The sequence below is a fragment of the Vanacampus margaritifer genome, chromosome 19 (genome assembly GCF_051991255.1).
Source record: "Vanacampus margaritifer isolate UIUO_Vmar chromosome 19, RoL_Vmar_1.0, whole genome shotgun sequence".
In the NCBI taxonomy this organism is placed as follows: Eukaryota; Metazoa; Chordata; class Actinopteri; order Syngnathiformes; family Syngnathidae; genus Vanacampus; species Vanacampus margaritifer.
The window spans coordinates 1,867,415-1,893,532 of NC_135450.1; the positions used below are offsets into that span (position 1 = coordinate 1,867,415).

The 26,118-nt window shown below is 42.9% G+C and overlaps 1 protein-coding gene across 1 annotated transcript in view; it reads right to left on the reverse strand.

Annotated features, from left to right (window-relative positions):
• Nucleotides 1–7,573, reverse strand: part of frk (fyn-related Src family tyrosine kinase) — a 64,197-nt gene extending 56,624 nt beyond the window's left edge. The window contains exons 1-2 of the mRNA XM_077552710.1: nucleotides 7,019–7,573; nucleotides 2,695–2,816 (exon numbers count right to left, since the gene is read on the reverse strand). Coding sequence (XP_077408836.1) covers nucleotides 2,695–2,816; nucleotides 7,019–7,422 — 526 coding nt within the window. The 5' untranslated portion in view covers nucleotides 7,423–7,573. The remainder of the gene's footprint in view (nucleotides 1–2,694; nucleotides 2,817–7,018) is intronic.
• Between the last annotated feature and the right edge of the window lie 18,545 nt (nucleotides 7,574–26,118).

Sequence of the window (26,118 nt, forward strand, 5' to 3'; positions counted from 1 at the left end):
TGTAAACTTTTATTGTTTTAATTATTTTTATTTTTTATTAATTAATTATTTTTATTTTATTTTTACATTTTTTATTATTTTTTAATTTTTTTTTTTTTTAATATAAAGCAGGATTTTATTATTCCGACTTTTACTGATATGTCATCACCTGATAATGTTGGGGCAGATTTTAACTGACTGCCAGACGTTTTCAAAAACGGGTTGTCGCCAGTGCCAGCCGATTTAAGCATTTTGAGTGATCTTTCAAGGTCCACAGAAAATGTTGTGTTTGGACTACACACATCCTACCAAATGAAAGATTGGACTCTCATCTTTCATCAGAAAAAAAAGTTTGTTTCTACCTTATTCCGTTCTTCAGTAATCAACAATAGAAAATGGTTACTTTCACCGAAATTCTCTGTTTTGAAACAAAAAACGGAGAAAAAGAGCTTTTTGTGAAACGATGTTATTTCATGCACTCTAGTGAATTGTACACTTCTTTTTGTCCATGAATGATGCCACAAACACCTAAATAGTGCTTTACTTCTGTAAAACGCTTTCACCAACAATGAAAAAGTGTTTTTTGATTGCAAAATGCATTTATTTCCATTCAACAGTGTAACAATTTGACAAAACAATTTCACAAACTATTTACAAATGTGTGCAACTGTGGTACTACTTACAATTATGTGGATATTTCAAATACAGTTTTTCTTTTTGTAACGCTCTCCTGCGTTCAAGGAGACGCCAGGACTCGCACACAGTTTACTTTCACTTTCGCATTGGTCCGTTTTGCGTGCAAACGTTACACTTTCTTGATGGCCTTTTTTTCCGGGGAATAAAAAGCAAGTAGCAGACTGTACACACTTCCTCCGATGAATATGCATTGGACTCGGGGCACTCTCCGTCGTCCGATCGAACGTCCGCCTGTGCGTGCTCGGTTGCACTCCGCGTTACGACACCGTCATAGCCGCCGCATCAGCAGTTCCAATTTCGCCGTCAAGCTCGGATTCACCTTTATCATCATCGATGATGACCATCGTCGTCATCAATGTACTCTTTTAGCGTTGGTCGATGCCTTTTGTCTTGTAAGTGTAGAGCTGCTTGCAAACGCTCGCCATTGCCCATTCCCTCCTCCATCTAGCTCCATCTAACGTCTTCTACTGCCGCGTCAATGCTTTCCAACCACGGAGTCACCATCTTCATCATCGATGATGATCATTGTCGTCAACAATGTGCTCTTTTAGCAATGCTTTTGGTCTTTGAAAAAAACGGCTCTGGCGTTAGCTCCTCGCGACCGGCCACCATTTTTCCTTTGTTTTCCATTCTGATCTCCTGCTCGACGAGGTGAGAATTGAACTGCACAAGTGTTACTATATAATAAATCTGCTCATGAAAATAACCTCACCTTTTATACTATAACAATAATGATAATATATAACGATGTGATAAATTACATTTGTTTTACATATACACATACACACACACACATACATATATATATATACACACACATACATACACACACATATACACACACACACATACATACATATATACACACACACATACATACATATATATACACACACACATACATACATATATACACACACACGTACATACATATATACACACATTTGCATAAGGTACTATTTTGGGAAATTTGCTGTAAAATCCTAAATCCAGAGAGTTCGTCAATAGTTTTTTTAACTACCGATTCTTTTTTCTAGCAATAAAAAAAGACCCACATAATTAACTCTTTTACCGCCAAAAGCATTTAATGACGCATACTTAAGTCCAAATGAATGCCGTCAAAGACGTTAATTGACGTTTGCTATAGTTTTTTTTTCTCAATGGGCAGTGAAAGTTATTGCGTGGCGCTGCCTACTCAATGAACTTGTGAAATCAAAAATACCCACTAACTATTGCCAGCAGATGGCAGCATTTGTAACTTGTCTATGTTCTGCCGGTGTATGCAATTGCAGTGAAACATGACCAATCTGATGACATGGAACATTTTCAAGGATGACGTGAATGATCAAAGCCTTTGTCACAATAAATCTAATTCACAGAGCGTCACTAAACAAAAAATATTAGTGTCAAAGTCACTGCTGTGCAGAAAATGTATTTTTTCACAAAAGCTTGTTTTCTCCGTATCTTTTCAATTTTTGCTCAATGACACTCAAATTAACTATTTTCAAATGGTAGTTACTAAAGAACGGAATAAGGTAGAAACATACCTTTTTTTCTAATGAAAGAATGGAATGCTATCTTTCATTGGGTACTCACCATGTTTATGTAGTCAAAGTGCACAATATTCTGTTAAAGAGAGTTAAAATGCTCGAAATCGGCTGGCACTGGGTTGTTTTTTGGATAACGTGTGGCAGTAAAAGAGTTAAATACAGATTAAAACAAGGATAATATCAATGTAAAACACTTGATTCCATATGTAATTAAATGCAAATTAACCCTTTGTACATTGTACACTATACCAGCAGTCCATATACACTAGAATTATGCAATGGTGTCCCCGACACTTAATAAACCTGGGGAAAACCTTTTGCATTTATGAAATAACTAAAACTAATAAAAACTAACAGAACCACATTAAAAAACTAATTAAAACCAACTAAATTTAAAAACCAAAACTCAAAACGAAATAAAAACTAGATAACATGAAAAATTCCAAAACCATAATAACCCTGGTCTTACCAGAGAGGGAGAGCTCCCCTTTCTGGCTTTCACAGTTCCTGATTAGGAAGGATCCATGTTGGTTCTTTCCTGTTAACAGCATCTTCTCTGCATCCAGCCTTTTTGTATCCGGAAAATACCATCTACCAGTTAAAATGAGCACAGAAAAGAAGTTCATCAGACATGTCAGGCAAAGCAAATAAGCTGTCCCACAAAATATGGATACATAAACTAACTGTCTGAACACATTTGGTTCAATTAGATGCTCAGTTGTTTTGGCAACATAAACTTTCTGATTTGTATTATTTTCCAGCTACACAACACTGAGAAATTAAATGATTTCATAATCATATTAATGACTACTGTATTTGTGGTTGTCTGCAGGGTCACCGTGAGGGTAACGAAAGTGATGGCCTAGGACTGCCAAGGGCCCTGGAAAATGTTTGAAATGTGTTGCATTAAAGTGGTGGGGCCCAAAATGATAGCATTTTTTTCCACGGTGCCCTAAATTCCTGATTGTATTTCCCAATGAACAGGTCTGCCAAATCCTTTTATTGATTTCCACCCAGCATTTATAAGGTTGTTGTACTCAAACATGGAGACAGGGTAAAGAGGAGGAAAACTAATGAGAAAGCCATCTTGAGACATTTATTCACTTCAACCCAATCTCTGCACCTTACATGAACAAAGTAGAAACTAGAGTACTGATGCAACAATTAATCGATTGACAACTAATTGTTTATCCAGTTAATCAATAACTATTTTGAAACTTTGGTTAAGTTAAAATGTCCCAAATTCTCAAAATTCCAGCTTCTCAACAGTAAACACTCTACATATCAGATTGATTATTGTTGTATTGATTTAAAGTAAGACATTTGTACATATGCTTTTACTTTGGAAAACAATGGTCAACATTTTTGCCCATTTTTTGAAATTTCACGGACCAAAATCAGTAACTGAATCATTATCAGTTTGTTTATTTTCTGAACTGTCAATATGAAATAATGTCCTTTTTTTTTTTTTTTTTTAAGAAATGGCAAGTAAAACTTAAAAAAAAAAAAATCTGATTCAGTGATTAATCGACAAAATAATCAAGATTAAAATAATTGAAATAATTAAAAACTGGAGTAGTGTCGAGTGTGAAACAGGCAAGAAACTCTATGCCATTTTTATTTTATGGAAATGAGAGCAGGTTAAAATCAGTGTGGGAAGGAGGGGGGGGTCTAATTGAAGGCAACGAGGAAACCAGCGCCGTCACCAATGCAAAACTATTAAACAGTATCCATGTAATGTGTAGTGCACACGAGCCGTGAAGCACTCTAGATCCTCCTATACACAGTATTCAGTTTAGCTTCCACAAACGCTTCGTCTGACGGGACAAAATGGTAAATTTGATGTGAGGATTAGTTATGTATTCTACAAACGATGGATAACACAAATGAGCAGCGACGCTGAAGTTGGCTATATTGTTGCGCTCCTATATTATCAAACCTAACATGCATTTGCATTTTATGGCCTGAAGATGGTAGTGTTTTCAGTTTTGCATTGGTGAAGACGCTGGTTTCCTCGTTGCCTTCAATAAAAAAAAAAAACACACTGATTTCAATCTGCTCTCATTTCCACAAAATCAAAATAGCATGGAATTTCTCGCCTGTTTCATACAACACTACTCCAGTTTTCAAATAAATCAAACTTGTATCTATATATTCGAGTGTTCTTTGTTTGTTATTGTCGTGCTAAACTGCGGGTACAGATTGCTAAACTGCGGGTACAGATTGGCGGAATTATTATATATATTTTTTCATATCCTGGCACCAGAGGGGCTCTGTAATATTGCGATATTACAGCGCGCAATTATGTGGCCGAATTGATGTTTAAACATAAACATTTTTCAATGGGAATATTTAACAAAACGTCTTACTTGGGGTTAGGGTTCACAAGTTAAGCATGGAAGAATGTTATATTAATGGAACATTAAGCCATACTATTTTATTTCAATGCTAAACAGATTTCAAACTGTTAAATATAGTGCCTCACAATTGTAAGCCTTAAGTTTCAGATAATTACATTTTCTTACAAATCTTACAGTGTACATGTACAAATTTAATGATTAGTATTTTCAAAATTTGAGTTAAAAAAAAACTAAACATCGCAATAATCAATTTATAGATTTGTATCAGGATTACCCCGGGATTACGCCGCATGCGTGTGCGTTGCGTCTCCGCTCCGACGGCGCAACAGATTAGTTTCCATTCTATCAGCTTGTTCAAATTACACCGGCATCCGTCAAATGACCAACCAGCACAGAACACATTGAGCGGGACATGAAGACAGACGCAGTTTCAAAATAAAAAAATCCGGTTACTTTTCAGAATAAAATACTCACCAGATCCTATTTCACAATCATGTAAGCAAAACATCATAATGCTTAACACTTAATTCACTGCAGCAAACATGGACGAGGAGAGATTTATAATGGAGGTGGATTATATATGACACGGCACATTCTTTTTATTTGGACAACCTCAAAATTGATGCTGCAAGGAACGTCAAGGTAGAAGCTGTGGGAGTGGACGGTGAGTTAAATCAAAGGATGTCGTCGTTTTAATGCCACATTATCGCGTGCGATCAAGCGAGACACGGCGGGACGTTGTCTGCGACGGAGCTGCCGTCCATAAAATGTACGTGTCCGGAGCACCCAGTTAAGACGCAGCGGAGCGGAGACGCAATGCACACAGCCTGGGGTTAATCGGTATCGTATTGAATTGTGATCTATGAATCGTGATACGGATCAAATCGCCAAGTACTTGGCAATTCCCACCCTTATTACACAGTTATATTTAATAACTGTCCAACACAATAAAGAAGACTTTTCACGGCATAAATGACGGTGCACCGTCCAATTAGCAGATACTAAGTTGCTAACGTACCTACTGTATTTTCACGACCACAAGGCACACTTAAAAGTCTTAACCTTCGTATGGACTCTATTGATGGGGGGGGGGATCTTTTTCTTTTTTAAATCGATTCATCGTTTTATGAATCAATATAGGGCTCAAACAGGAAAATCGATTCAATATAGGTTATTCTGTTTGTTTGTTTTTAAACCCAGCCCTACATTAAGCCTTAATATTTTATTTCAACGCTGTTCAAACATGAAACAGATTGCAAGCCGTTTGTTAAATACAGTGGCTCACAGTTATAAGCCTGAAGTACATTTTCATACAAATACTTACATGTACAAGTTTACTGAGTAGTATTTTCTAAATTTGAGTTTAACAAATTGCAATAATCGACGTATAGATTCATATCGGGATTAATCGTATCGAAACCTTTGAATCGTGATACAGAACGAATCCCCAGGTACTAGGCAATTCACACCTCTACTAAATAACACTGCACGACTTGCGTGAAACTGTTAACTTCCATGGCATTTTGACCAAACATGAAGGGGAAATAAATCCAGATTGTACAAACTTGTAAAGCTTTTGTATGATCACATTTGCAATCACTCACCAGTGTAAGGGAGGGGGTAATGACAATGGTACGTAGCAATTTTGCAGAGTTGAAATAAAATGCACTCCTGACACTTCATCGGCAATGGTAATACGATCAAACCTGTTCTCGCGCATGGATATCATGTCCTTTCCAACAAAGTGAGTGTGAATTCTCGTGGATGGAAAGTTGACGGGTAGAAGTTGCAAGTAATAGGCTTGGGGCGTTTAGGGAATAGTCACATGACGTCCGGATTCTAATGTGATAGAAACTAATTTAACAGGCTACACGTGTGTGATTTTGTACAGATCTTGTTTTTACTTTCAGTCATTTTATTGTTTGTTTAGAGGTGAAGAAAAACAACATGATCAAACTATTTTAACATGCAAACAAACAGGATAAACCTGTATAGCCTACTGTATCATCAAACAAAAAAGAACATCTTCCACTGTACGTCATATAACGTGTTTCAGGAGAAAATCTCTCTAAACAAGTACTAACATCTTTCATTAAATTTAAATAATATGCCAAGGGGCACAGTAATAAATACATATCACGATAAGTGTATGGCTCTAATGTGGATAATGTGATCCTGACGTCCTGTAAAGTAAAATATTAACTTCTGACAATTATCAACTATCCTGATAACATTCCTTTAAACAAAGCTCAATATTAGAAAAATGTTTTAAGAATACATTTGGCATTTGTTAACATTTGAACAAGCGGTTACGGGCACATTGTACAGATAATACATTAACACCAACCACATGAAATAAAACTAAATCTAACCCTAATTTGCAATTCAGGAAATGAAGAACATGACAACTATGGTGGCACCATCATTACTCACGGTTCTGCGTTGATGCTCTGTACTGGCGCCACGTAATTTGCGGGGATATAGCCCTGTTTGGATGTCGAAATTCCAGTGATCGCTTTTGCAAACCACCAGTCGTGGGCTTTTTTATCCAGAACTTCCAAAATGTCACTTGCGTTGAAGCTTAAGTCCTGCTCGGTGCGAGCAGAGTAATCATAAAGCGCGACAAAATGGTTCTCGATACAATCTTCTTTATCATCTTCTTGAATTCTCAAATTTGGCTTGGCTTGGCTTGGCTTAATTGCGTGGACAGCGCTTCGGTTTACAAAAACGACGTCGGTTTCTTTCAGGTTATCTTTCTTAATTCCACTTCGATTCGATTTCTTAAAACAAGTCAAAAAGCTCTCCCAACACGCTGAAAACCTCGTTCTGATATCCATGCTCTCGGTCAATTACAGCAATTCATTTTGAGTACATCTTCCAATCAGTGTCTCTCATGGTCCTCCACATACCGATGTTATATTCCGAAGCGGTTAAAAAATGTGTCAAAGCGGAGCACTATTACGCGATGTGCATAGTCCACGGTTGATAGTGACAATAATCACCTGCACCTGAGTGTCACTTCCTCTGAAGTTGAAGCAATGTCGCCTTCAGGTACTACTGGGGAAATCGGACAAATTCCTCTCCTGACAAATGGGACATGTTGAAAAATTCCAACACATGAATGTGTAAATTTACACAACACACGTATTTTTTTTACCACGCGTTGGGACTGCGTTTTACACAACACACATAACTTTTACCACGCTTTGGGACTGCGTGTGTGATACAAAATAAGTGCTTTGTTGATATGTTATTTATTTTGTTTCCTTTCATCAAATAGTTACTTTTGGTTTAATTTTAATATTTGTACAGTAATTCATATTCAGAAGTGAAATGAAATGAATAATATGCTTTTCTTTCTGTAAAATGGACACCTGTCGCAGCATTAATGTGTAGCGGAGAGAAAGTGGCATAGTGAATGGAGAAAGAACAATCACAATCCCTGCGTCGCTGATTAACGTGGCATATTTATTTGTAATATATCCAGGTCAGTTACTATTTTTTGTGTGATTAGTAGTGCCTTGTCATTTGAAATGGTATATTTTAATCCATCAAACAAACCATTTTATTTTTTACTAAGCCTAGGTACTTGGTATTTATTTACTGTATATTGTAGCGTTTGAGAAATGATCAAGCCAAGCTGCGAGCCAGCAACAACTATTTAATGTCAATCTGCAACAGTTACTTTCGGCCGTAACCACGCCAAAACGCAACATGAATGTGAGTATTTTTTAAATAAATAAATAAATAAATAAAAAGGCAGCGTTGCCCTCATCGCCTGTCCAGACCATGGGAAACCACGTAACCAGCGAATAACACACAAGGGTTGCTACAATTCATGCTACCTACCTTATTATAAGATTTGTCGAGTATTGAATATTAGGCCTAGTATATTTTACACATATAATATATACATTTGAATCATTCATGGACCTGCTTTGTAGCCTACATGTTCCCATAACATCTGGTTGTGATGAGCGCACAAATGACACACTTAATCTAGCCGTGATGAGTGTGCCTCTCTCCAAAAGATTAATTATGAATGACTTGATTATTGACAATAAATTGGAAGATACAGTAGCCAATGTTGCGCCCTCGGCGAGATTTTATTTGGCGCCCAGCTCCCTCCATCAAAGATACAGTATATGTGTGCTTACAAAAGTAGTCAAATTGCATCGTGTTTTTATTTTTTTTAAACATTGCATATAAAGACAATTTTCCATATTTAAAATATAAAAGTGAACATTTTGTGACAGTTTTGTTTCTGTCAAACAAATCATGAGGGTGACTTTCTGTTGCAACATCAATTTGGACAAACCAAGAGGAATAAATAGACCTCTCTTTCCCCATTTTGCCTGCTCTTTTTTCTTTACTGTGCTCAAGACAATTTTGGTCATAATGACATGTTTCAAAGCTCTCAATAACAAAGCAAGCAGTATACAGCAATAGGAGGGAGTATTTGCTATTATCATTGTAATAATATTAATTGGGCATTGCTTAAAATTCCATTGCTGCATGTTCAGGGTTAGTTCAACTTAGTTGTCAAATTATTGTAAAAATGTGCAGCTCTGACACTTGAAAGAGATTCATTCATCTACTATTTTTTTCTAGATTTTTTATTATTATCAAAGATCAACCAATGCCTTCCTTTTTTCTTTTTTTTTTTGCAGTGTTTTAGCATTCAGTAGTAGTATGACAATTCATCAATAACTTTTGTTGCTTACATTAGTCATCCTTGGAAATGAGCATTAAGAGCATTGGTATTTGCATTTAAAATAGATTTAGGATTTTTCAGAAAAAGCTACAAAAATAACTCTAGACTGTTATTATTGTATAAATAGATGCAAGTGGGAATAAAAACATAACACACATTTTTAATTCCTGTAGCAGCCTTGGATTTACTCATGTTTTACTTTTCTTGACAACAAATAAGGCGATCACTGTTGTTTAAACTTTTACAGAAGTGGGAGTAAGTCATTGATTTGCAATTCAAGTAAGTCTCAAGTCTTTCCCCTCAAGTCTCAAGTCTTTCCCCTCAAGTCAAGTCCCAAATCAAGACTGACAAGTCTCAAGCAATTGACAAGTCCTACACTCTGAGTTTCAAATCCTTTCGAGTCATTTTAACAACATCGTAGATTAAATTATTTTGGGTGACCATCAAAGTAGGAGTCAGGGACTCAGGGTGTGAACCCAGAGTGGTGCAACAGATTGCCGTGTTTGCAATGTGTTACCAGTGAGTTTAGAGTCTCATTAACTAAGCAGCTAGCAATGATAATTAGTCGATAAACAACTGAAATGAGCTTACTCACCGTTTTTTGTGCAACTTCAGAAGTTGAACAGAGTTTGAAGTTGTTGCCTCTCCATCAGTGATCTAATCTTGGACATACTGCAATTAATTTTTTGTTGACCACCTCATAGTTTTTGTACCCAAATAACTAGTGGTGCAAAGTCACGGATCGTATTGTTAAAAAATAAATAAAATTAAATCAGATAAATAGAACTTTGTCTTAATTTATTTTATTATTTATTATTACTAAAATGCTTTTGCCCATTAAATTAAATAAATAATGTATATAATAAATAAATAAATAAATAATGTATATATATATATATATATATATATATATATATATATATATATATATACATTAAGTCACGGATATATACATTAAGTCACGGATCGTATTGTTAAAAAATAAATAAAATGAAATCAGATAAATAGAACTTTGTCTTAATTTATTTTATTATTTATTATTACTAAAATGCTTTTGCCCATTAAATTAAATAAATAATGTATATAATAAATAAATAAATTAATATATGTATATATATACAGTATATAAACTCAAAATGTTGAATTTCTCCTAGTCTGTTTGTGCGGTGCGTTCGTGAGTGCCGACTCAAATGTATTTGACAAGAGACGCAAAACATGGCACAAAGGAATATTACTGACAAATGTAAACAAACACACATGCAAATGACCATTTATCGAGTGTGGGGAAAAAACTATCATGTCCGTTTGTTGCCATAAACACGTTTTTTTTTTGTGTGTTTTATTTTTTACTGTCTGCTGACAAACTGATTTAGGCGCATTACTGCCACCTGGTTTGTAGTGCGGATACTGCAATGAAGTTGCGTATTCACTGTCTGAGTCTACAAATACAAAAACCATTACATCCTTATATTAAATGTACATTATTTCAAATGTTATAACTCAATAATGGAATGAGTTTTGTTTTCATATACCCTTATATATACCCTGAGTGCCATCAACTGTTCCTGCGCATGTTGGCCTATTAGGGGCAGTGTGGTGCTGTACACGTGGAGTACACACATAGAGATAGAATAAAGTTACACAGTGTCAACAGTAGCACAAGCAGGCAGTCGATGAGGGACGAAATGGTACATTTACGTAACTACGGTTCTATGAGTCCCGAATGTCCGCCAGAGTTGCTTGTCACTCAAAGCCCTCGTGTTCACGCGAGTAGGTTCTAAGGCCTTTTATACATGTGCCATGAGTCACCCGGGGGACACTGGTTAGTGATTACGTGTCTATTTGGTATGCATTCTCGTTTGCACGTATGAGAAGGCACTTTCCGTTCTGTTCAGCACCGCCACCTAGCGGTCATTCGGGACTCATAGAATTGTGGTTACATACGTAACTGTAATTTTATTATGCGTTCTGGGAATGGCCTCATGAGGTTTTTTTTTGCAGTGGAAAGGCCTCATGTACAACAAACAAATCAAGCTAAGGTCTTTGGTAGTCAGCTCCTGGTAGCCTAGTGACAGGTCAGAAGGCATTTGAAGGGTGCACACCCCAATACGGAAGCTATTGGCAATTGTTCTGAATGAGTCAACAATGGCAAGGTATCTGCATTAACATCTGTAAAATACTACATATAATTGAGTTGTTTTGAAAATATTGTTTGGTTGCTAGTTTTGCAAATATGGCTTTAGCCTAGTCCTTTATAGCTATGCTACAGGCTCTTACCTTGGAGCTAACGTAGGAATGCTTGTTTATCTTGGACTTAGAGACATTTAGATGGGGGTGAGGTTGTGTCCAATTTACACAGTCTTTGGGCACATCACGTCACTATGTTGGAAGGTATGGTTTTATTGAAGCTGACAAAAGTTTTGTGGATTGATTCTACAATGGATTTCGATGGAATGGATAGAAGTTTGACGGACCATGGCCATTTGGGAGTGCGGTTTGGGTGTAGTTTGCAAAAGCTCAATTGTGAATTTTTTTACAGCTCCGCACTGCCTCTTCTTCGTAAGTGCATTTATTTATGTATTTTCTTTTAACGACCACATGTCTATGGCTACAACTGGGCAATAATTTGCTGTTTCTGGTTGCGCATGTGAAGAACTGACGGAGTAGCAGGCCTGGCTTTAGCGTTTGAGTAGTGTTCCCTCGTTTTTCGCGGGTTCATCGTTCGCACAATGTTTTACAGCGTGCTTTTTTTTTTACAACCTGCTTTTTGGTGTTTTGAGAAGAAAAAAAATTAAACAGTGTATGCACGCGCCGTCCGTCGTTGCCGTCAGACGGCTCAGCGCGCTGCCTGCCACCCGCCCCATGGTTCACGCAGGCCTGTGGAGTTTCGGGGGCACCGCAGCAATACGGTCCGGCGGTCAAAATAGGTTTATTTGTCCTGCCTCATATCTTCATCATTAAAATGTGTCCGCCCCGAACCAGTCGTGGCCATTTGTAAATCCTCGGTGTCCTGCGTCCCAGAGATAAAGGGCTGATGGGATGGGATGGGAACCACCGCCGGCGGCGTAACTTTTTGTGTCCTGAAGGTCTTTGGCCGGCCGTATCTCCCCAGCCCTACATCCTACCGGGGACATGACTACCGGCATCTTCGACCCAACAGTTTCCCAATTTCATGCCCTGGAACGCTCCAGCGTGCGTCGCCACCACCCCATGGCTCACCTCTAGATTACACCGCATGCGTGTGCATTGCAGATCCGCTCAGCTGATTTGTTTCCATTTCCAGCTTGTTCATATTACACCGGCTGCGTATGCGCTGCGGATCGACTGCAGACCAGCTTGTCGTACCAAGACCACCAGACCCGGCAATGCGCTTCCGAGCCTCCCGGTCAAAATAGATTTCTCAGTATGACGGAGCGCCTGTGACTGTCCGCCACTCCCCGACTGCATGCTGCCGTCTAGCTGAGAGGAGTCTGAACTATGCTGCGCATAGAAAGAGAAAATGCAGAGGGTCGTGCCAGAGCGTTGGAGGACCAGCTGGCCGAGCTCCAAGATGAACTGAGAAGAGAAAATGATAACAAGACGGACATTGTGACTCTGGAGGCTGAGATGATGGAGGTCTGTGACTTGAAGCAAAAGCTGGAGGAGATGCAGCGGCAGCACGAGAGGAAGCTTACGGCACTGAAGGGAGCACTGAAGGATGAGGTGGCCTCGCACAATAAGGAGATCGAGGCTCTCCGAGAGTAGTACAGCGTTGACATGGAGAAAATGAGGAGCAGCATGGAGCAGGTGTCTCAGTCTCACGCTGTGATCGAGGCTGAGCACTTGCATATCAATTCGTCAGTTCGTACTCTCCAGCAGCAGTTAGAGGTCTGCAGGGATGAGAGCAACCACTGGATGGAGCAGTTCCACAACACCAGGGATGAACTTCGGTCTACAAAGCAAGCATTCCTGCAAACCCGACTGGAGAAAGAGGAGAGTGAGGAGGAGCTGAAAGAGCTCCAGGAAAAAGTGAGCACTATGAAACAAAAGATGCCGGACCCCAACCAGACACAGACTCTAAACCAGGAGCTTGAGCGATGCAGTGCCAATCTGCAGAAGGCAAAGTCAGAGATAGAGAAGCAAAAGACAGAATTTGACAAAAAGATGATGGAGATCATCTCTGTAAAAAAAAAAAAAAACTAATCAACAGCAAGAGGCAGAACTAAAATATGAGATTGACCGGCTGAAGAACCAGTTGTAGAGGGCCAAGGATGACTTTGTCAAGGCCCAGGAGAAAAACAAAAAGCTCCCAGACCCATCCGCCGTCTCAGAACTGGAGCAGAAGCTCAGTGAAGCACAAAATGAAGCCAGCCAGCTCAAAGAAAAACTGTCCTCAGACGAGGACGGGGACGGGTCCCAACGAGGAGTTCCAGAGGTCGCCCACTGAAGTGGTAAGACGATGCAGGGGCGCTTTTGAACCAGCTGGTTGGTGGGTTGCTGGGGGTGGGAGAGTGTCTGGGGGTTTGGGGGCGGCTGGGGTGGATAGCGGGGGTGGATGGGGGCAGGGGGTTGTGGGGGGAGCGGGGGCTGTGGGCCAGTGGAGTGCCTGGCGGGCCTGCAGTGCCCCGTCCTGCTGCGTTGGGTTGGGGGCGCGGGCCGTGTTGGGGAGGGGGGCGCTCCTGCTCCTGGGTTCGCGCTCCGGCCAGTGGCCCCTGTGGGGCCCGGGGGTCGTCCTTTGGCGCTGCCGCGGACTGGGGGGCCCTGAGGTGTGGCGCTTGCTCTGTCCTGGCAGGGGTCGACGGCTCCCCTCTTTCGTGGAAATTTTCATGCATGCCAGATCTACCACACCAGCATCTATCGAAACTCAGACACAATCTGCTTCTTCCTCAGGTCATTGAATCGGCGGAGGCTGGTGTCTGTGGATCTCACTCTGCTTTTTCTGTCCTTCCTTCCTTTCCTCAGTCTCTCCTTTGGTCTCTTGAGGTCTCCCTGATTTGTTGGAATTTAGATGTCTCTGGGGTTGGTGAAGGACTCTGGTTGGTGGCCTGGTGGGTGGTTTCTGGTCGGTGCTGGATTTCACTTTCCTTTCTTTTCTTTGGTCCTTCCTCGGGTCTCCTGATGGCCTCATGACTCTGGCTGGAAGTGTTTCAATTTAGGTGAACGTATGGGATTTTTTAAATAGGTTTTAGGTGAACTAATGAATACACACACACACACACTCACGCGCACGCACACACGCACACACGCACACACGCACGTACACATGCTCGGCCGGAGGGTGAGTGGGCGTGTCGCCTGGTGCCACGCCTGACTGGAAAGTCACTTGAAGCCTACACAGCCATGGATGAAGAGAGTGCTCATTCTTACACAGACCTGAAGGCTGCACTCCTGGCAAAGTTTGATGTCTCACCGGAGACCTATCGGCAGCAGTTCCAGTCCCTGACCTGGAGAAAACCCAACTGAAACTTACCACCAATTAAAGGGTCTCTACAAGCGGTGGATTTGTCCAGAGCAGAACACCAAGGAGCGTATCGGCGACCAGATCATCTTGGAGCAGCTACTGCGTGTCTTCCCAGCCGACATCCGCACCTGGGTGAAGGAGCACGACCCAACCGACGGGCTAACTCCGGCTAAACTAGCACTTCAAGGCTCGGAGAAGAGGCCCAATGGATTATCAAGGTGGTGCGAGTCGTCAGGCTTATACGAAACTCAGACCAGCAGCCAGAACCAGCACACATCAGCCTGGAGAAGCTCGCTCTGCACCTCACCAGCATAGTTAGTTATAGCATCTGCTTTTATTGCCAAAAAGCCGGGCATAAAGCTTCTCTGTGCCCCATCAGAAAAACTGGGATTAGCGGGGCATGCTACATTCCCAGGGTTGAGACTGTAAGCGCGGTGGGGAGTCGGCAGCGGGTTGAAGACATTGCTATTAATGAGGAACCAGTGACTGCTCTGGTGGACTCCGGTACTTTCTTGACGCTGGTCCGAAGGGACCTAGTACCAATGAGCAGTGTGGACTATAGCAAACGGGAAGACATTTTGTGTGTGCATGGCGACAGCCACTCCTACCCTACTGCTGAACTGACTGTGATTGTGGATGAGCAACCCTATCTATTTAATCTCAGGTGGTGGAAAAGTTGTCTGTGGCAGCCATCCTGGAATGGGACTTACCAGTTTTCTTGGATGTGTTGCTGGGTTCAGGGCCCAAAGACATTAATGGTGGTAGGGGTTTACTGGGGCATGTAATCACATGCAGCCAGGCCAGAGCTGGGGTGCCGTCAGTCCCGGGTAAAGCCAATGCGATTGATCCAGATTTATTTTCAACACTAGACAGTAGTTTGTCTGAGGGGGGCACAAAGGACCCAAGAAAGTCACGGCGCCCGCGCCGTTTTGAAAAGGGGCAAAAAACTCTGAAGTCAGACTGGAAGGAGGGACTCAAAAAGGACATGTGGGAGGTGCCAAGTGACATTGGAGTCTAGCAAAAAAAGGATTTAACTCTGAAACCATTATTTGTCAAAGTGGTTGGGGGGGCTGCATAAGGCACAGGGGGATGACGAATGCTTTGCAACTGACAACAATGTCTTGTACACTGTAACGGATGAGATCAAGCATCTTGTTGTACCAGTGTCATATCGGCCAATGATCATGTGCCTGGCACATACCATGCCTTGGGCAGGTCATCTTGGGCACAACAAAACTTATTTGCGCATATCCTCCAGATTATTTTGGCCTTCCATGTATGCTGATGTTCAATCGTTCTGTAAGACCTGTTCTATCTGCCAGGAAACTTGACATGTCCACCAGTCAGACAGACCGTGCCTACCTCCAAGCTCTGTCAGTAATCTCCACTCCATTCAGGCATATAGCCATGGACATTGTGGGACCATGGTGTGAAGCAGTAGGGGGCAGAAGTACATTTTATCTGTGATTACGCCACCCGGTACCCTGAGGCTTATCCATTGCACACTGTTACTGCTCTGGCTGTGCTGCGGTGTCTTGTCTAGCTGTTTTCCAGAGTTGGTGTTCCGGAAGAGATCATTATGGACCAGGGGATCAACTTCACTTCCAGACTCCTACAGCTCTTCAATAAACAGTTTGGGATTTCAGCGATCAAGACCACCCCGTACCACCCTCAAACGAACGGCGTGGTTGAGCGCTTCAGTCAAACCCTGAAGAAGATGCTGCAGAAATTCGTAGCCGACAACGGACGAGATTGGGACTTGTGGCTGCCCTTCCTGCTTTTCGCCTACCGGGAAGTCCCTCAAGCGTCCACTGGATTCTCCCCATTTGAGCTGCTGTATGGCTGGGAGGTCTAGGGCCCGTTGGACCTTCTACTCAAAACTGGGTGAACTCCTGCAACCGGCACCAGCGACCGCAGCGTCGTCCAGTTCGTGTTGGAGATGAGGGACCGACTGGCTAAGTACCGAGTCAAGACAGAGGTCAACCTGCGTGATGCCCAGCAGACCCAGAATGCGTGGTATGACCAGCAGGCCAGGCAACGTCAATTTCAACCCGGACAGAAGGTCCTGCTTTTCCTGCCGTCCTCCACCAGCAAGTTGCTTGCCAAGTGGCAGGGCCCGTACACAGTCCTCAGGAAGATGGGCCCTGTGATGTATGAGATTCACCACCCAGACAAAAAGAAGCAGAAGCAGACTTACCACTTCAACTTTTCCGTCTCTGCCGACCTCAACCAGTCTGCTGAGCCTGCACCTGACCATCTCTCTGCTGTCCAGTTCAGCCAGCTGAGCCAGGTGTTCAAGCAAGTCTCAAGCTTTTTGCTGCAAACCCGGGAAAGACTGTTGGTGAACATATCCGCCTGAAGGACAAAGGGCCGATTCGCCAGCAGGCCTACCGGGTGCCCCTACATCTGGTGGCGAAACAGCTTAAGGAAGTGGAGGAGATGCAGCGAACCATCAGAGTCAGAGTGTTGCAGCCCAGTGGTCATTGTGATGAAGAAAGACAGCTCACTCCGCATCTGCATTGACTTCCAGAAGCTCAACGCCATGTCAGAGTTCGACGCCTACCCAATGCCCTGAATCAACGATCTTCTGGAAAAGATGGGTCGGGACAGTTTCATCACCACACTGGACCTCTGCAAGGGCTACTGGTAGGTACCTCTGGATGCCTCCAGTCGCCCATACACGGCATTCCGGACCCTTGCTGGCCTCTTCCAGTTCACTATGATGCCCTTCGGGCTCCATGGAGCACTGTAAGATTACATGTATTTTTGTAATCTTTTGCGTGTTCAAATAAATCTGAATTGAGATCGATGAATAAGTTTCCTTGCAAGGTTTTTATTTTAGGAGCTCCTAAAAGACACAAAATCAAGCTCACTCAAAAATTGGTGCAAAGCTCCCAGTGTGTGTGTGATAGCGAATCTTCAGCATCTTTATACAAAAAAGTGTTACATGAGACCTCTCCCCGCCCTTTCCTGAATCCTTAGAAGAGTTGTGATAAAAAGCAGGTACAAGTTTCTGACAGCCCATATCTTAGTTACTTCCAGACTTTGGAGAATTGATGTGGACAGGCTTTGCCCTTTGGACTTTAGACTTTACGACCTGATGACTGATGACCAGAGACTCTGACAGTACTTTAAAACATACACATTCTTTTCTCAGGAAAGAGTGAGAAACAAAGTTCAAAGAAAGTTCAAAGAAATCATTATCACATCCTTATTCATCAAGCTAAACATAGTTATATTTTACATCTACACATCTATAACTAAATTCAAAACAGTTAAAATATAAATTGAAACAGTTAAATGTCAACAGCACCCACCACATTTTAGAGGCTGATGGACCGTGTCCTGCAGGGGTGTGAGGACTACAGTGCTGCCTACCTAGATGATGTGGTCATCTTCAGCGACACCTGGGAGCAACATCTGCAGCATCTGGGACGAGTGTTAGGCCAGATCTCAAAGCCGGCCTGTGTTCCTCTCCGATGCTGAGGAGTCTTGATTTCGACCAGCGGTTCCTGGTGCAGACTGACGCCTCAGCAGTGGGACTGGGAGCGGTCCTGGCTCAAAGTGCTCCAGGGGAAGCACAACCAGTGATGTACCTGAGCCGCAAGCTGCTGCCACGCAAAACCAGGTATTCCACTGTGGAGAAGGAGGGCCTGGCCATCAAATGGGCTCTGGAGAGCCTACTGGAGAGGGAGTTCGACTTGGAGACGGATCATCGTGGATCGACGTGGATTAACTCCATGAAGGACCACAACAGTCGTCTCACCCGCTGGTACCTTTACCTGCAGCCGTTCCAGTTTCAGATCCGACATCGCTCTGGCAAGACCAACGTTGTGGCGGATTACCTGTCAAGATTGCCACACATCGTCAACCTCGTGGAGGAGGGGGATAATGTGATGGAGCTCCTGTGACTGTCCGCCACTCCCCGACTTGAGCGCGCAGCCGTCTAGCTGAGAGGAGCAGCCCATGCGCGCGCGCTGTTCGCTCTTCTTTTCCGCGGAGACGAGCTCCGTCAAAACTGTTTTCACACAGCCCACACAAATTCCTCCCGTAATTCAACACTTTCACAAACTGCTCACCTGCCGCCTGGACTCATATCTTTTCCCCTTTGTTGGTGCCGGGGGTGCACACTCGACACCGACGCATGACACGCACCTCAAACACTCACCTGCATTCTGCGGGGTCGTTGGACAATAAACACTGGACCAAACCGAAGCACTTCCGGACTCCCACTTAAATAGCGCTTTTGCCGCGCTTGAAGCATCACATGGGTATGGACTATACCACAAAAGTACTTTGGTTTATTATTTAATGAGTTAGTTTTTTTTTCAGAGATTAAGGTTTGGATTGTCATTGGAGAATTTTTTTTATGGTTAATATATGTTGCAGATATTATTTATTTTACCTGCTTTAGTTATTTTTGGTTACTTTTTGGTATTTTACCCCATGATTGCCTAAATGGTTTGCCCGGAGGATGGGGCTAGGGGTATTTAAAGGGATCTAAATTGATTTGTGGGGAGTGCTCAGCCAAGTGGGATAGTGAGTGACTGGCTACCATAGTAAGTTACGGAAAAGACTAATGAAACTTGTAAATATTGTTGGGATTGTTTTTGCATTGGACTTGCACTGTAAATATTTTTTCGCTCACATTTTTTATGCTGTGTTGGTGTAAATAAAAACACCTCACTGAAGTTTTTTGATTGCGCCATCATTTTTTCCCCTTTCGGAAATGAACCTGTGACACTCAGGCTCGTATCATCATCATTAAAATTAAGAGTGTCATTTCTAACAGCTGTTTTGTTGTTGTTGTGTGTTTTTTTTTTAATTACTATTTTTATACATTTTTTTAGGAAAACATACCGGCCGGAAAAAATGGATTAATCGCCGTTATATTTTTGTTTCTCAATTAAATGTTCTGTATATTAGTTAAAGTTTTTATTGTTATTATTTTTATTTTAAAATCTACAAGAGTTTGAACTGAGAGTGAGGCCTACTGTATTTAAATAAGAGATACAGAATGTGAGAAAATGTTAACGCCTATCAAGAAAATTGCATGCTTCAAGTATGTGGTGAGGTGTTAGCCTTAAAACATATATAATAAATGGGAATAAAATGTAGTATGAAGGAAAAAACATTTACAATAAACGAAAAAAATAAATACTGTGTTGTAATAAGTAAATAAAAAAATACTTAAATGGAAAAAAATGACTAAATGAAAAAAGAACATATATGATTAATGAAAAAGCATTCATAATAAACTAAAAATCATACTAAAATGAAAAAACATAATAAACGAAAAAATATATATAATATTACGGTAAATAAAAAGAAATAAAATTAACGAGGATTTCCATCATCACTGGTAGTTTGTGGAACGTAACACCCGCGAGAGGGAACACTTTAAGTATCGTAAACTGTCACTGTTTTTCCAGTTGTGCATGCGAATAACCAGTTGGGCAGTGAACCAATGGGATACTGACAGCACTGGCACATTGGGTTTTTGCACGTGCAGAATGACGTCACGGACAGTCAAATTCGATCTCTGTGTTTGGACCTGTTCAGACTGAGACACATGCTGTCCAAACCAGATATGAGACTACCTCCCAAATGTGGTTTCAATCTGTCCTGTAAAAATTTGATTTCTGTGGTGTCTGGGTGTCACCACTAGAGAGACCCTGGAGATTAGTGCTGAGATGGGAGGCAATGAGGGAGAAGGCGAGATAGGATAAGGAAGTGAGTCACCCGTATGTTGTTGAATTGCTGTTGCTTGAGACTGAATAAAGTCATGAGAAAGAACTACGGCTTGATTCTTTTGAGGACATAACAATTTAATGTGCTTTGTGACCGTTCAAAGTACAAAGGAGCCATCCAGTTTCAATCTGGATGAGCTAAAAATTGGATTTTGGCTGGCAGTCTGAACGCTGCCAAAACTACCAATACCTGTTTTAATAGCCATTGAATAACAGTACTTGACTGGCCAGCAAACAAGCCTGACGTGGACCCCATTGAAAATTGATGGTGTACTGTCAAGAGGAAGATGACAAAACAGAAACCCTGTAATGCCAACAATCTGAAGGCCAATATCACAGCATCTTGGGCTACACCTGAACTGTGCCCAAAGGCTGATCGCTTCCATGCCACATTGCCTTGATGCTGTATTTAATGCTAAACAAAAAAGTTTAACTTTTTCAAACAAATTATTTGAAATAAATGTGCTTTCTCTAGAGGTGTCAATTTATTGTGTTAATTACAACCAATTAAGTCAAGTCATCTTTATTTATATAGCGCTTTCAAACAGCCGCAGCTGTCACAAAGTGCTTACAGAACACATACTGTACTATAAACATTAACAATGATACAGTCATGACAATCCAACAAATCTTTTTTTCTATTCCTACTAACTAGTGTTGTTCCAATACCGATACTTGTACCGGCAGAGGCCCCCGATAATGCATTAAAACAGTGGTATCGGTATCGGTGAGTACTAACAAGTAACATACCGATACCATTAATTCTGACGCTAATATAGGACTTTGGATGCAGCATCTTCTGTCTTGCTCATGCACGACATTCATTGATGTGTGATATGTTCACTGCATGCCGAGCTAAGATATCCGATAGGCCCTTAAATACTCTGAACCAATGGCAGGACAGTTTTTTCATGTTGGGTATCAGAATCGGTATCAGGGGCCAAAAAACGTTATCGGAGCAACACTAATTCCTACATATCAATGCCTTCTTAAAATAATTTCCTATGTCATTTTTTTCAGATTTGTTGCAAAAAAACAACAATACAAGCACCCCTTGGCTGTCAAGCGGCAACAGTCAGCACCAAAATTCCCCCAATCAAGACCAGTGCTGGTGCAAGCATCGTGTCGTAGAGACACAACCATCAAGCACCGATCTTCTCCTTCAAGTTTCATTACAATCATTGTTAAGGTGTTATGTTCTTTAATTGCATTAATCACATATTTAATATCTAACGTTACGGTTTCTTAGACCAATGGGTGCCCTAGGTAAAGATGTACAATGATATGGAGGTAAATATGGTGCAAAACTAACTTGTAAAAAAAAAATTATACCTGTAGAAAAAAGTCTAAATTTGTATCTGTAAAAGTCGTGATTTGTACCTGTAAAAAAAATATGTACCTGTAAAAAATGTTTTTGTATCTGTAAAAAAAATTGTACCTGTTAAAATAAAAATTGTATGTGTACAAAAAATTTGTATCTGTATAAACAAATTTGTACCTGTAAAAGTCATGATTTGTACCTGTACCAAAAAAAATTGTACCTGTACAAAAAAGTTGTGATTTGTACCTGTAGAAATGACAACTTGTAGTCAAAGAAGTCGCCACCAGGAGTCACAAGTGTTTTTTCTGCTGCTGTCCAGTCATGTGACTTTTGCACCAAATCTCTCGCTACAAATGGTGCAAAACTGATTTGTACTTGTAGAGCACCGTGATTTGTACTTGTAGAAGAAGAACGGCGGGCTCTGGAGGATTTGGGCGGGCTCAAGCGAATGACAGTGGGTTTAACTCAAATGACGCCACGTTTTTATCATTAATATGCACAAATCCGAAATTCCAAACAAAGAGAGTAGCCACACCAGTTTCCGCGTCATTTTGGAAGAAGAGGACGTCCCAGGCGTGAAAATTTCAACATGGTTCAACATACAAACACCGTGCGGAACAGCTTAAACGTTGGTTGACATGCAAAGCACTCAAAGTGGGCAGAAAGAAAGAAGTTTTAGTATGAAGGTAAGATTTATTGTACGATCATAGCTCGTAATTCGGTGCTAGCTAGCTCATCTCATGTTGTTAATTGTCATGAAAACTGAACACATTGAAGTCACGATTTCTATTTCAAGATTTGAAGCCTACCAGTGTAAACATACGATCAATAGCTTGTACCTGTAAAAAATAAATAAAATAAAAATAAAATAAAAATCTAAAAATACTTCATAAACCGCTGCTTAGTGCTTAGATGTGAAAATTACTATAGAGCTACAGAACCCTATTTAATGTTTTACAAGATAACCTAAACCTATAACCAAAAGTGGACAGTACTCAGCTACTTGTATTGAGGAACATTATATTCAAGTATCGGTACTCTTACTATCATAATAAAATGAACACAAAACATTTTTACTGCGAGTGAATCTTTAAGCCGCTACAGGTATATTAACCTCAACCCTTTATCCTCTGTATTTAATCATTTTATTTTAAATATTACAATTTATTGATAAATGTCAGTATTTTTGCAATGTATGCTTTGCAAACAGTTAAAAAAAAAAGGCTCTAGTTCCTCCGCAGGGTGTGGGCTGTTCCTTAGAGATAGTGTGAGAAGCTTGATCATCCGAGAAGGACTCAGAGTTGATCTGCTGCTCTTCCACATTGAGATGAGGTGGCTCAGGCATCTGGTTAGGATACCTTCTGGACGCCTCCCTGGTGGGGTGTTCCGGGCATGTTCCACTGGGAGGATGCTTTGCAGGTGACCAAGTAGAGAGACTACGCCAGCTTGGGAAAGCTTTTGTCGTTTCAGTTGTGTTGGGGTTTTGTTTTATTTTGGTGGTTTGTTGTGTTTGTCTTGTGTTCCTGTGTGTTTCCCCTGTCTAGTTATGTCTGATTACTTCTACCTGTGTGTATTACCCTTTCCCAGTGTGTTTGACCAATCAGTGCCCTCACCCTATTGTGTTTCCCAGGTGTTTCTCATTAGTGTTGGTGTATTTAGTCTGTTGTCTTTATCCAGTCGGTGTGGGATCATTGTCTATGTGAGGTGTTGATGCCGACGGTACGTGTGGAGTCTGTGGTTCTCGTTGAGGCAAGCCAAGCCCTCGTCACAGTTAAGTCGTCTTTGTCTCAGTTAACTACGTCTTAGTCTAGTCGTCTGCGTCTCAGTCTAGTCGTCCGCGTGTCAGTCTAGTCGTCCACGTCTCAGTCTATTTGTTTTTTTTTTCTATTTTTTTTTTTTCTGGGAGATCTCAGTATTGATCATTTGAAATGTCATCATCATTGTTCTCCCTTTTTTTTTTTTTTTTGTATGTGTGTTTGTGCGTGCGTGCGTGCGTGTGTGTGTGCGTGCGTGCGTGAGAAAGAAGAAAAAAAAAAAAAAGAATTCCCATACCGTTCACCTAAACCGAACACTTCAAAATCCAGCCAGAGTCGTGGGGCCGCCAGGAGACCCGAAGGGGGACCAAAGAAAAGAAAGAAAAGCGAAGCCCAGCACCGACCAGCTCACTAACCTTCACCAACCCCAGAGACATCTAAATTCCAACAAATCAGGGAAACCTCAAGGGTCCAAAGGAGAAACTGAGGAAAGGTAGAAAGGACAGACGAAGCAGAGTGAGATCCACAGACACCAGCCTCCACCGAATCAATGACCTGAGGGAGAAACAAATTGTGTCTGAGTCTCGATAGATGCTGGTGTGGTGGATCTAGCATGCATGAAAATCTCCACCAAAGAGGGGAGCCGTCGACCCCCGCCAGGACAGAGCAAGCGCAACACCTCAGGGCCCCCCAGGCCGCGGCCGCGCCAAAGGACGACCCCCGGGCCCCGCAGGGGCCACCGGCCGGAGAGCAAACCCCGGAGCAGGAGCGCCCCCCACCCCAACGCGGCCCGCGCCCCCAACCCAACGCAGCAGGACGGGGCACTGCAGGCCCACCAGGCACCCCACCGGCCCACAACCCCCGCTCCCCCCACGACCCCCACCGCCCCCGCCACCCACCCCAACCCAGCCCCAACCGCCCCCAGGTCCTCAAATCCCCAGACGCACCCCTCACCCCGGCACCCAAGTTTTGCTCGTCTCGGGTTAACGCTATAGGTGCTGTCCCCCCCTGGCTGGGCGTGGGCGGCTCTGCCCCGGCGCAGTCCGTCGCTCCTTTTAACTCACTGCACTAGTTTTGCACAATACACTTTTATAGACATATAGGGCACATAACACACTTTGGGGGGGTAGGGTGAAAACACCGTCTTCGCCCTACAACTCCCCTCCAATTTTAATGCACCACACAACTGTGTGTGTGTGTGTGGGGGGGGGGGGGGCGCCATCGGTTGGGGCAGACCGCAGTATAGCAGTGCTGCGGTCCCCTGTCCGTGTCCCTGACCCCCCCCCCCCCCCGCCTCCTATTTATTTTTTTATTGCACCACATACACTCACTGACATGCCTGGGAGCCGGGTGGATCGGAGCGTGGGGATATCATTCAAGGTTTAGGGGTAGAGTTTGCCAGTCGGCGAGCTGGCGAACTCAGTAACAGGGTTAGCTTTCACTAAGCACGCTGGAGTGACGACCGGTGCCTTTCCCCACTGGGCCTGGGGTTCGGGGGTGCCGCCCGTCCCCCGGTGCCCCCATCTCCCCTTCTGCCCCCGGTGTCCCTCCACGTGGTGGGGGGTGGGGTGGGCGCGGGTGCCCTTTCCGCTCCACTGCACGGCCCTTCGATGCCTGGGTGCGGGGGATCCCCGGGATCTGGGGGGCTGCTGGTTGGTGGGGGTGGGGTCGGGGTCAGGGGGGGGGGGGGGGGTCTTGGTTGGGCTGGGGTGGGGTTGGTGGCTGGGTGGGGGGTGCTGGGGGTGGGAGGGTGTCTGGGGGCTTGGGGGCGGCTGGGGCTGGGTTGGGGTAGGTGGCCGGGGTGGATGGGGGGCGGGGGTCGTGGGGGGAGCGGGGGCTGTGGACCGGTGGGGTGTCTGGCGGGCCTGCAGTGCCCCGTCCTGCTGCGTTGGGTTGGGGGCGCGGGCTGTGTTGGGGTGGGGGGCGCTCCTGCTCCTGGGTTTGCTCTCCGGCCGGTGGGCCCTGCGGGGCCCGGGGGTTGTCCTTTGGCGCTGCCGCGTCCTGGTGGGTCGACGGCTCCCCTCTTTGGTGGAGATTTTCATGCATGCCAGATCCACCACACCAGCATCTATCGAAACTCAGACACAATCTGCTTCTTCCTCAGGTCATTGAATCGGTGGAGGCTGGTGTCTGTGGATCTCACTCTGCTTTGTCTGTCCTTCCTTCCTTTCCTCAGTCTCTCCTTTGGTCTCTTGAGGTCTCCCTGATTTGTTGGAATTTAGATGTCTCTGGGAATGGTGAAGGACTCTGGTTGGTGGCCTGGTCGGTGGTGTCTGGTCGGTGCTGGATTTCACTTTCCTTTCTTTTCTTTGGTCCTTCCTCGGGTCTCCTGACGGCCTCACGACTCTGGCTGGAAGTGTTCGGTTTAGGTGAACGGTATGGGATTTTTTAATAGGTTTTAGGTGAACTAATGAATACAGACATGCACGCACGCACGCACGCACACAAGCACATGCACATACTCACCCACATACAAAAAGAAAAAGAAAAAAAGAGAGCAATGATGATGACATGTCAAATCGGTAAAATTGCCGAATGAACAATACTGAGATCT